General features: G+C 31.2%; 3 protein-coding genes across 4 annotated transcripts in view; 1 reads left to right on the plus strand and 2 right to left on the minus strand.

Annotated features, from left to right (window-relative positions):
* Positions 1-279, minus strand: part of LOC126854244 (serine/threonine-protein kinase S6KL-like) — a 44,584-nt gene extending 44,305 nt beyond the window's left edge. The window contains exon 1 of one of the 2 annotated variants that reach the window (XM_050600785.1): positions 137-279. The gene's annotated coding sequence lies outside the window, so the exon portion shown is untranslated. Of the gene's footprint in view, positions 1-131 lie in introns of both variants that reach the window. The other variant, XM_050600786.1, reaches the window with a different exon arrangement.
* Positions 280-498: 219 nt separating this feature from the next.
* LOC126854275 (NEDD8-conjugating enzyme Ubc12) lies at positions 499-2,264 on the plus strand. Its single transcript, XM_050600852.1, has 4 exons — positions 499-757; positions 823-917; positions 1,071-1,277; positions 1,509-2,264. The coding sequence occupies exons 1-4, from the start codon at positions 655-657 to the stop codon at positions 1,647-1,649; spliced, it is 546 nt and encodes a 181-aa protein (XP_050456809.1). The 5' UTR covers positions 499-654; the 3' UTR covers positions 1,650-2,264.
* A 93-nt stretch (positions 2,265-2,357) lies between these two features.
* LOC126854205 (importin-7) lies at positions 2,358-12,315 on the minus strand. The gene is made up of 19 exons (XM_050600676.1): positions 12,105-12,315; positions 11,237-11,318; positions 10,994-11,144; positions 10,739-10,897; positions 10,501-10,657; positions 10,220-10,410; positions 9,939-10,112; positions 9,717-9,862; positions 9,482-9,645; positions 9,218-9,337; positions 8,804-9,130; positions 8,547-8,733; positions 7,980-8,203; positions 7,806-7,898; positions 7,484-7,710; positions 7,158-7,363; positions 6,810-7,079; positions 6,547-6,690; positions 2,358-6,377 (listed from the first exon to the last, which is right to left on the minus strand). Exons 1-19 carry the CDS (start codon positions 12,186-12,188, stop codon positions 6,310-6,312), a joined length of 3,174 nt encoding a protein of 1,057 aa, XP_050456633.1. The 5' UTR covers positions 12,189-12,315; the 3' UTR covers positions 2,358-6,309.
* Between the last annotated feature and the right edge of the window lie 629 nt (positions 12,316-12,944).

Raw genomic sequence — 12,944 nt, forward strand, 5'->3', positions numbered from 1 at the left:
TAATGAATCGTTACACATCATGAAAGATTTCGCACGCAACGATATGCGAATTGTATATATGCGACATGTTCGCAACTTCTAAAATCGGCAGAAAAATGTATGATTAAATTACAAAATACTTTCGAACATACGTTACCTTACATAAGCATCAGCGGGACACTTGGAAATCTTGTTAAGACGCCTTATTGAAGAAAAAAGACAGCGTACGTGTTTCACATGCAAAGAAGTGCGCACTATTTGAATTTATACACAAACGTTAAAATTCAAATAGCGTAGATGATGTCTCGTGAAGCGTGATTGGCTGAGAAAAATATCGCACCGATAGCGCTCTCTTTCGGTCGGGGAAGTAAAATTTCGTCGATAATAGAAACGCGTCGATCGGCAGGGTCCGTTGTTATCACACTCGCGCGACATGCCGTGACATCAGCGTGCTCACGACCACCATCCGTCCACGTGACACTAGCTGCTGCTGCGCTGCTGCTGCTGCTGCGATCCGTGTGTGTGTGGTGCGGGACCAACCGAGCAATTGATCCCGCGCGGGTGTCAAAAAATTGTTGATCTTTATAGCCGCGATTTTTTTTATGCCATCCGTGATCGCGACCTCAGTCCCACAGATACGTGCATGTTAGCCCGCGTTTGGCGCGCGATCTAACTATGATCAAATTATTCTCGTTGAAACAAGCGAAAAAAGATGGCGAGTCACCCAAGGCTGGCACCCAGAAGAAGGCGTCCGCGGCGCAGTTGAGAATCACAAAAGGTTCGGGATTGTATAGCGACGCGTCGACGCCGCTCCGTCTCTCATCTCTGGCGTTCCTTTTTCAGACATAAACGAACTCAATCTTCCGAAAACATGCGGTACGGAATTTCCGGATCCCGATGACTTGCTAAGCTTTAAGCTGATCATCTGTCCGGATGAAGTGAGTACGCGTGTATTGTCCGGAGAGAAATCCCTTACGATATCGGGTCGGATAATGATTTTCAGTTGCCCAAAAATTATAAATTTGAATCATTTGCGACGTCAACTCGTATCAAGGTTGACAATCAATGGTTCAATCAGTTGATTGTTTCAGGGCTTTTATAGAGGTGGTAGATTCGTGTTTAGTTTCAAAGTCGGACCCAATTATCCGCATGAGCCACCAAAAGTGAAATGCGAGACTCAGGTTTATCATCCTAATATTGACTTGGATGGTAATGTGTGCCTCAATATCTTGAGAGAGGATTGGAAGCCTGTACTCACGATCAATTCCATTGTTTATGGTCTCCAATATCTTTTTCTAGTATGTTATTTCATTAATATACCTTTCAATATATGAATCATGTTAAAAATAAGATTATATTATTCTAATATCTTAAAAGAAACTTTCATACAACAAAATTTATATATATATCTAAATGTGAAAGTTTTTTTTTAAGATATAACAATATAATCTTATAGTCTTCTTTTATATTATTCTTTTATATTATTATAATTTTTTTATATTATTAAAATTGAATAAATGTAATAACAGGAACCAAATCCTGAAGATCCATTAAATAAAGATGCTGCTGAGGTTCTACAGAATAACAGAAGGGCATTTGAGCAAAATGTAGCAAAAGCAATGCGGGGCGGTTATGTAGGATCATATTACTTTGAACGGTGTCTCAAGTGATACAGTGCCTCGCCATCAATGCTGTACATGTTTCGCCGAGGACTCACTGTGGGTGAAAAGATCCTAAAATATGGAATGGATGCAGAACTACATGGTGTCCTCACTGTCATTTGTGTGACAACATTAACATATTTACTTTCTTTATGTCTTGCCAGGCCTATATACATTTAATTGGACAAATATTTTTTGTTAATAAACTTGAAGTGAAACGGATGCGTTCATTTTGCTTTCAACAATTATCAAAATGTTTATCGGCCATGGCATTATTTTAGTGAATTTGAAGTGCAGTGTTGAAAGGATCGTAGAAATATAGTTTAACATTTGACAGATGATAGATGTTACACTGCAAAATATTTAATTGCATTAGACACACACAGTAATTCTGAACCTCCAAAATTAGAAATTTTCCATATCCTGAATTTTTAACTCAGTTTTGCGTTTTCATAGGTATTTTAATTTATAAAATATTTATTTTCTCCAAACTGTAACTTTCATTTTCATCATAGCTTTTTTTCACTGCAGCATCTATCGAAATCTGCTTCTCATTAAAATATATGTACAAGTAACTTATGTATTGACTGAGAGTGGAATATAAGGCTGTTACGGAACTGGAAATGTTTTGTTTGGATTTCCACAAACAGTATATTTTATTACCCAACAAAAAAAAATAGATTTTTTTTTACATGTACATAAAAGCAAGGATCAATGTTTTTATGAAACAAGTTAGAATTTATTTCATATTAAGAGAGGAGGATTAATTTTCTTTGTCCTATGTACAAGTACAAACCTTACAGCAGTTGCTAATTATGAGAGATACAATATAATTGTAAGATTTTTTATACTACAAAATTTAATTTATTACACTCCATAATTATTAGAAACGTTGGAAAGTATATTTTGAACGTCACATTTGTACAATCTATGTAAAATAATTGAGCATCTCAATGTGTAATTTTAAAAAATTGTGATACATGCAAGAATCACAAAAACAAAGTGTATTAGAATGTGCTACCAATTCTTCTCTTTTTCCTATCTGTTCTTATATTGATGTATAAATCTAAATATTTGATATCATATATATATATATATATATATATATATATATATATATATATATATATATATCCCTTTAATAAATCTATATACATTTTGGAGTTCACAATAGTAACTAATTGCTGGTGAGAGTAAGAAGAATAAATAACTAGAATAGGAAAGCTACATCTATATAAAAAAATTCTTTTTATATATATTTTTACATATAGAAATTAATAGTAAAATTAAATATTGCTATATTTTTAAACATTTTTTTATTTTAAAGAAATTAAAGACACAATTGTGAAGTCCAAACTAATGAGCGCAGTTATGTATATTTTATAAATTTTATATTTTATTGTTTATTAAATATGTTTGATTAGACAGGTGTAAGAGAAAGTTAAAAGCTAAGCATTTAGTATAAATATTGAAATTTACAAACATATTGTAAACTCCAAAAATAAGAGCTTGGATAAATAAATGACAGATATACAATATATATATATATATATATATATATATATATATATATATATATATATATACACATATATATATATATGCATACACACACTACATCTTCAGTTTAATAGCGAAGTTTTTATAAACTTCATTCGTGTATTAAAGCATCAGTATATAGTTGTATCTTACCTTATCAGTTTATACAATATTAAGACTTAAAGCATATATGTGATTTTGTCATAAGACTCACTGTTGCTACATAATTTATAATTATTATATATATATATATATATTATTATATTATTATATAAAAATTATTGAATGTGTGTGGTAAATATCCATTACAAAGAAGTTGCAGTTCATATCCTAAAGAGCAAAGGAACAGTTTTTGTCTTCTCTATCAGTTATTGTTAATTTATTATACTTTAATACACACTTATAGAACTTATGAACTAGAGAAGTGTCCTGGCCTCACACCGACCTACAGCTTTACTCTGCTGTATTCTTTAATTTAGGTCCCGTCTGCATTAAACATCTCAAGGCACTTTTTTAAATATTCTTCTTTGAGAAAAATTGACTTAATCAATTAATTTTTTCTCATTACATGCACAAAGATTTTATTCAAATAATAGGTCGCGCGTTCGTATCACAATGTGAAGAGTGATGGCATTTTTACTTGAGCGCATCATATTTATGAAATAGATACGATGTTAGAAATTGCTTATGCTTTATATCTATTTGATATAAACGCTGCAAGAAATTGATAATAGTCGTAATTCCAAGTAAAGCTAAAAGCAGGGTACTGCAAAATAAAATTGGCGAAAATACAAGGAGTACACAATTCAAGTATCCTTAATTATGTTAAAAAAATGATTCCTTTTAATATGTCTCGTGTATATAGAATATTTTTTTATAATGTAAACATTTCTTATCAAGCAATTCAATTTTACTGTGTATATCAATAATCAGCCATGTAACTTTCTAATATTTATAATTTGAAATCATTTCCTGTTACATATAAAATATTTCCAGCCTTTTAAAATTCAAAAAAGAGATACATACATTTCATATGTAGAACATTTTAAAAATATTGAGCAATATTATAAACATATACTTTTATATCTTCTTGTCTCATCATATTTTATATTATTAGATTTTAAAGTATATATTTATATTAAAGAATAATATTTATTATGAATCAAAAGCTAATCATGTACAGTCAAACAAACAATTCTAGCAAGTATGCTTTGGGGAGCATATTAAAAAATCATAAAACTTTGTTTTGACTTGCAATAAAAACATTTTTTATTGAATCCTATATTAAATTCCTTATTAAAATTGCGGCCAAAATTCTATTAAAGTTTTTAAATAATTGCAAATCTATATATTTTATATATGCCTATGATTTTTTTGAAAACATACTGATCAAATGTTAACATAATCTATTATATATTGTTTCTTGTCTATCATATTTATTATATATTTGCATGCACCCTGTGTATAGAATCTTTACTAGGAAGATCAGAAAAAATTTATGTTACATATTAAAATTATTGCACATTTCTTGCAGTTTTATGTGTGAAACAGCTAATTGTAAAATCGTATATTCGACAAACAAAATAAAAGTCTGATAACTATAAATATTCATAAATATATATATATATATATATATATATATATTTTTTTTTTCTTTCTCAACAAAATGTTGATGAAAAACGTTTCACTAATAAAAAATTTTTAAAATACAGGTTATAACTTGTATTTTGAAGCGACATGTAATTGATGCATGCATTCTTTTGCATCCTGATAAAAAAGCACTTGTGCAGTAATCATTTCACTAACCACAGCACAGAACACCTCTTCTTTGTACGCCTTTATCATTTTGGGCTCTGATATTTATAATTTATTTCTGCTCCAAGTTCGTTTTATATAATTACAATACACCTCATGAAAGAAAGAGCTATGCTTTAAATTTATTTGTGTTTTCGTTGATGCCTTTTTTTATTTTATAATGGTGTACTATAATTATATTCCGTAAGGTCTATGATTGCAAAGAATTTGTTACATAGTTAGCTATCTAAATTGCTTTTGCTAAGCCAATTTGATGCAGCTCCATCTTTCAGAGTATATTGTGGATAATATTATATAAAAAATTAGCTTTTCCAAAATAAAGTAAGCTGTGCTGGGATTTACGTAAAGTGATTGATAGCTGTGTAGAATGTTTGGCCATGTATATAATACAATGTACATTTCAACAAAGACTTAAAAAAACAGTGTTTATTTAAAGATCTAAATTGCTTTTAATCTAAATATTTACTGGTAGGCAACACAATTCTGCGAGTTATTTCTAGCAACCTTGACAACTTACTTTCCTTTTTTACTGTCGAATAGTAATTTGCAAATAGATCTGCAGACTGCATTGCATAACATTTTACTGATCTAATTAATCATTAATAATATCAAATAATAGTCTATACACATACTCAAAGATTTCTTGATATATTTATATACCAACAATTTTTAACACAACGTTTTTATAATTATATAAACTAAACGATTTTGTTTTCTAAAACAATTTTAGACTAAGGCATGCGATTCGAGACTATTAAATATACATTTTGTACGAAGAGCATCTAGCAAGCCATGCTAAAATTTTCAAACTCTAAAGATTTATACCCAAAAAAAATAAATTATAACAATTTAATATTATACATGAGAAAATGTATAACGAACAATAATTTATAAAATTATTATTGTAAAGAATTTTAAAGAAAATGTATTATAGCTTGCTAGATATTATACTTCAATTGAATCAAATTATACGAATATAATTTATAGTAATTTGTATAAAAAAGAATGTACATTTTTCTTCAGTATGACCAAAACATTTTTCTTATAATCACTAAAAGGCAAATTTGCTGTCTCGACTAATGAAACAACAGTATACACAAGACTGATCTCATGGAGATAGTGTTAATGTCATTGTATTAAAGTAAGACTTTGTTGGATTGCCTTAGTAATGTACAATTAGTTTACACAAAAATAGGAAGTAGGAAATGCACAATGTTTTCAAAATAATCATAGTAATGATTGCTACAATTGTCTGTTCCAAATTTTGTATAATTTGTTTACTTACTTAATCTAAAATTCAAATGATTAAAAGTCCTTATCGACTTAAAGGTGTTCCACCAAAGTTAAATGAGGTGGGCACAGTCTGTGAGTGAAAGGCATAACCTAGAAAATTAAAAAGATATTTTACATAAATAAAAAAGATATTTTACATAAAAGAAACAATATACAGAAAAATAATAATTAATTTATTGTCATTTTAATTTATATAGCAAATAATTGTCTCTCTCAATTATATTATTAAATAAATCAATGAAAGCAAAAATAAATTTACCTCCGCTCTGTTCGATTCTTTTACTCTCTAAAGCTGCTTTGCGCTGATCTGCCAACAAGATAATTTCTTGTAGAGCTTTCTCTTGTTCAGGACTCAGAAGATTTGTTAACGCCCTATACCAAGTCATGTCAGTTCTTTCAATATCTAGTTGAGAAATTAAAAAATATGTGAAATATAGATTATAATGGACATTTTGTTCGAAATTACTTTATAAATAATTTAATTATTAAATTAATTAAATACTGTTTTTTACAGATATTTACTTTGTATGACTTCTTTGAAAACAATGTATTCATCTTGATTGGAATCGTCCGAATCTAGGGGCGTGATGTAACTTTCAAGAGCGGTCTCTTCATTACCGTCATAGTCTGAATCGTCATCAACATCAGATCTGTGATCACCGTGACCATCTTGTATAGTTGCATTAACATTAAAACCATGTTGAGTGGATGCCCGTGTTACCTTGTCCTGTATATTCTCGAGATATTCCTGATTAGCATCATCTATTTCGTCCTCGTCAGTGGATAAGACATCTGAAAACCATTAAATTTAAACTCTTTTGTATCATAAATTAGTAGATATTTAATATATATAATGAAACATTCTTATACCTTCATCAATGTCGCTTTCTTCTTCATCATTCTCGTCATCGTCTGGATCTGCAACCTTAGCGGCGTATGCTCTTTTCAGACCCTCGAATAATAGGATTAAGGATGGTATAATTTGCGTCGCGCATTCATTCACAGCAGCTGGTCGCGCAGGACCCATGCTGATTAATGTACACAATCCAAGAACGCATAATTTACGATCGTGTAAACTGCAAGGAAAAAATCACACATCTTGTTCTTGCAAATTGTAGAAATATAAATCTAGTCTAAAATTGTATATCTCATATTTTTTTAAATAATTTTATGTACTCTATATAAAAAATACATACCCCAGGAAACAATCTGTATCATTGATCCATTGTTTGATAAAACGCGAAGCAAGTGGCTCTGCTGACTGATCAAAGTTTCCTTGCAATCTGTCCATTGTTTGCAGACATAATGCAGGATTGTAATATAAAGCAGCAATAACTACTTGAAGACACATCGTTCGCAACTCCGAAGTTTTAACTTCGCGCATTAGGCGTTCTAATACTAATTGCACAAGCGATGGTATACACTAAAATTTAATCGATTATTCATATCACACATTTCATAAATTAATAATTACGTTTATTTGCATATAATTTCTAATTTTTGACATTATAACATTACCTGATCTATGTGTCCTTTACATTGCAGAATTATGACTTCTAGCAACTTGGCAGCATGACATTCGGGATCTTCGCCACCCTCACCAGTCAAAACCTATGACATTGGCAATAGCGTTAGATTTAGAAAGTAATTATACTGACTTGGATATGAAGAAAATCTTCTGTAAATACTCACAGCTTTACACATATTGAACATAGCTAAAATATGATTTTCATTCGATAAAAATGCCGGAGTATCGACGGTAATGTAATTATGCAGCGCAGGCATCATGTCAGTAAAATAATCAAAACCATTCTTTTGGAAAAGTTGATACATGAGCTCCAAAACTTTCCACATATCTTCAGATATACTTTTGCTTGTCAGATCGTACACTAGCGATAACGCTTCTTCGTAAAATTCTAATTAAAAAAAGCATTATTAAGATATAAAATTAAGATATAATTATTATTAAGATATATAAAATGTAATGTTTTTTCTTTCTATTCAAAAAATAAAGTTTATTTGTATATGTATAATAATAATAATAAACATTACAAGCATATTAAAAGCCCATATAAAAAAAGCACATATAAACAATAAAATCATGCAATTCAATTGGAAAAAACTAATTAAAATTTAACACTAATTGAAGACGGTAATATCTCAAAGTATCATTAAATATATATCAATGTTATTTTTATCGCGATGCCAATCTTAAATATTTGCATAAAAATATAAATATATGAAAAAAAGAAAACATACCCATTACGCTTTGTCCAAAGATGTGAGCTACTACTTGAAGGACAATTGGTTCGAGTTGTGACATAATTTGGGGCTGCTCTTCCATTACTGATAAAACTGTTTCTATCGTGTTCAATAGGCCCATTGCTGTTATCGCTTTCTCGTCACTACCTTCATCTGTTTCGAGCACTTGGCTAAACGTAGCAGCCTAAAAAAAAACATAATGCTCATTTTATACACACTCTTTCACGAGATTACATACTATCAAACAATCTTACCAAGTGTTGACAAATTTCTACAGCAATTGGCATTAGTTGTTCAGTATATGTACAAACAATCTTTTGCATAACACTCGTCAAATCATCATTTTCCGTTTGCCTTATAATAGTCAATAATTCAAGCGTGATTTGCTTTATTAGTGGTTCGATATACTTTTGAGCTTTAGGTTGCGCCGCAAGCATCATTTGAAGCGCTATGGCTGCTTCAACTTTAACAGGCAAATCTTGATCAGTTAGGAGCGCATTTGTAATCAGTCTAATCGCTTCGACTAAAATTTGTTCCGATTTAAATCTAATTTCCGAAAAATAATGCATTACCCAACAGGCCTGAAAATATAATTAACACAATTGTCACTAACATGTCGCGTTTGTATTACATAATAATAATAATTTCACATTTATTGTTTCACTTACTCTTGCTCGCATATGGCCATGAGGACTATTAAATTCGGGAAATACATATTGCAATAACATTTTATCCATTTGTTCTTTGTAAATCTTTTTCTTCAATAAAACATCAGCCAAACTTCCAATCTAGATGTATTTATTAAAATATTATATATTAATAATATATATAAAGGACTAATACAGGATTAATAATATATATAACAAAAAATGGTATAAAATAGCAATACAAAAATAAATTTAAAGAGCACAAATACTTTTATATGAACATACCATATGTAATGCACCATCTTTTTGTCTTGGATCTGCATTTGGACTAGTTAATACCTCTAAACAAAATTGCATCGTCTTTTGAAGCATATCTTTTCGTTTTCTGCACGCTGAGTGTAACAAAGTTTGTGCTGCTGTTACCGGCGAAACAAAATCCTCGAAAATATCTGAAAGTAAATTGATAAGTATGCAAAGTTCTTTAAGACATTTAAATTAGACACTCTTAAATTGATTTTACCAAATTTTACTCTGATATATTCATAGGGATCAGTGTTCCATAGCTCTTCATCGGTAGCGGAATATGAGAGAATAGGAAATAAAACATCACGTATAATTTCAAACATATGAGGCTTCAAAAATTTCCAAGAAAATGCATGACTCACGCTGAAAAATTTCAAGACATTATTATTGCATAGATCCCTTACGGCAAAATATCGGTCATTAACGTATAAATTCTTACCCCTGATTGATATAATTGATTGATTGCTGCACTACTCTAGGAGAAACATAGATTTTCCTACGATACTGATCCAAGATTTTTAAAAGAACCTCAAGAATACCAGCACTAAATGTTTGCAAATACCATTCAGCAAATTCCGTATATTCTTTGGTCACATTTCCTGGGCTACCATATCTATAATTAACAATGCAATCTCAGAATATAAACGTTCCTTCGTTTTCATCATTTTCAACATTAGTTTTGTGTAAGCTCTTTATTATATAATAAATTTATATAATTACCTTTCAAACATCCTATGTAAAATATGTAACGCCCATTTTTTACATTTCCACCAAGGCAATTCCGCACGTTCGTCATCGTCAAGATCCGGATTATTGATCTCGGGTGGTACTGGTCTATCAGCTATTTGTCTTACTACGTCCATCCATTGTGAAAATACTTCTCTTGAGATAAGATCAAGGGGAAGTGTGTACTATAAGGAGAATAAAACATATATGTTATTAAATTTTAAAATATTCAGATAAATATTATTTTGCCTTATATTTCGATACTCCCTGCATACCTGGGTAAGAGCAAAGAAAATTTTTAGTATCTGTTTCTGAAGTAGGACAGATTGCTCGGACGAATCTGGTAATAAGCGTAATATCAATTGGTAGATCATAGGCAATAACAAGTTCATTGCTTCATTTAATGGTCCCCTCTCTTCTGCTTTCTTGTACCTAGTTATCAGAACAATGTGGGATATATAAAATATATACTATACAGCAGAACATCGCAAGTGCATGATTAAATATACATACTCGAAATTTTTAACAAGTTGATGCAGCGCGAGGAGAACACCAGGCCAACACGAAGCATCTGGATTTTGAAGATATATTGTAATTTTGTCCACTATTTGCGTCCATCTTCCAGGAAAGTCGTGTTTAACCATAGTACTGATGCATACTGCTAATTGTACTCTAAACATATAATATAGAAAAATGATATATGTTACAATAATTACAATATGTATATATATTCTTAGTTAATGATGTAAATCAGACATTATAACTTGCCTAATTATTTCTGGAGCGTGTACCACTGCATCTACTATGGCATCGCGTATCATTGCACGATCTTGTTCGTGAACGCTAAATTCTATGGGTCCACTATCGGCCTCTTTATCAACCCAATTTGAAGTAATTAAATTTTTTAAGTAAATTACACCTATAAAAAAATAACAAAATATTGCATTTTATGATTTAAACTTCATTTTCAATCTTATATATAGCGCAAAAAGATTACAAATTGTTATTTACCAGCTTGCCTGACAGGTACGTCAACTTCATTTGACATTACTACCTGTAGGAGCGTCGGGGCAAAACCAATGATTTTGTGAATCTGCAAAATTCAAGAATAAATATCAAAAATACCATTATATTCACTAGTATACTTCATTATTAGAATATTATTATGGTTTCAATATTACTATATTTTATAGGCTTGTAACAAATTGTAGAATGTATAAAGTATATGTACATATATACTAAGTATGTAAAAATAACACACATATAGAGTAACATATGAATGAGGATATTACAAGTTGTATTGAAAAATTTTGTTCGATAGCGCATTAGTATGCAATTTAATACACATTCGTTCGTACAAGTACATAATTGTGAAAACTTTATTCCATCCTTCAAAGGATAAAATTTGAGATTATCGTCTTCGCACACGAGCATATTGCATGAAAGAGATTAATAAGCGAAAATACGGGAATCTCGGCATCGGCATTCGGCGAAATCGAACGAGTCGTAGCTCATCCCAGTCGCGAATACTCCGAAAACGAAACAAGCATGAATCGCCTTCCTCGTGGTCTCTCCAGTTTCTTTCATTCGTGACCGAGTACTCCGAGAATTGGAGTCCGCAAAAAAAAGAGAAAAAAATAGAAAAAAAGTTTGATCGAAGAGCGATTCTAACGGTGAAGGATACATTCTCGGTGAAGTTTTATCTTCTCATCTATTATCCTCTGCGCGAGGATACGACATAATGTGCAAACCACATGTTCCCGTGGGGCCTCGAGCACTTCCTCTCCCTCACCGCTCCTCTCGCCACCGCTGTCGCGAAACGGGAAGCACGTTTTCGCCTCGCGATCACGGTTTCCCACCCGTGAATTTTCACGCGTACCTGATTGAGCTGTTCCTCCGCTTCCTTTTGCTGCGCGGGGTCGATCGTCGCCCGCAGCAGCTCCGTGAGCTTTCGCGCATCCATCGCTCCGGGCCGCCTCAGCTCACCGTATTAATTAGACGCCTGAATTTTTGTGACTGATACCCCGTATTTGACCCGGCGCATTCACCTCAATGCTGCCCTTGCCTGCCCGTGCGATCACGTGACAACATGGCCGGCATATAGACCAGCTTTGAATAGTCGTATCCGGTCGCGCAGAATGTTAGATGCCATCTATGACCACGTGTCGACTATATTCCGTTGCGATTAGATTCGTGTAGATTGAATATTGAGATTGAAAATAGACCAATCGGAAGAAAGAAATTTTAGTTCCTTTTGTTCTGATTGGTTAAATTTCAATCTAATCGGAATTTGACTAAAAGGAACTAAAATTTCTTTGTTTTGATTGGTCAAATTATTCACTTTCAATGTTAATCTGAATTCTGAAAATGATGATCGATCATAAACAACGGTACGATTATAATCCCATTATTATGAAAATATGGAAAAATGATTGGTAATCAGCAGCATCGTTAATCAGAGGCTAAAAAGCAATTTTTTAAGAAAAAAATTAAAATTAGAAAAAAATATAAAAAAGTGTGTAGTTAAAAATACAATAAAATCCTACAATTATAAACTTCCAATTACAATAAAAAATGATTTTTAGTATCTTGTATATATATATATATATATATATATATATATATATATATATAATATGTAAAAAAAAAAATATATGTACAATAAACAACAAGATAAAAAGAGGAAAACGCGAGGATTTGCACAAGCATGAGAACCCGC

This window comes from Cataglyphis hispanica, chromosome 13 (genome assembly GCF_021464435.1).
Source record: "Cataglyphis hispanica isolate Lineage 1 chromosome 13, ULB_Chis1_1.0, whole genome shotgun sequence".
Taxonomy (NCBI): domain Eukaryota; kingdom Metazoa; phylum Arthropoda; class Insecta; order Hymenoptera; family Formicidae; genus Cataglyphis; species Cataglyphis hispanica.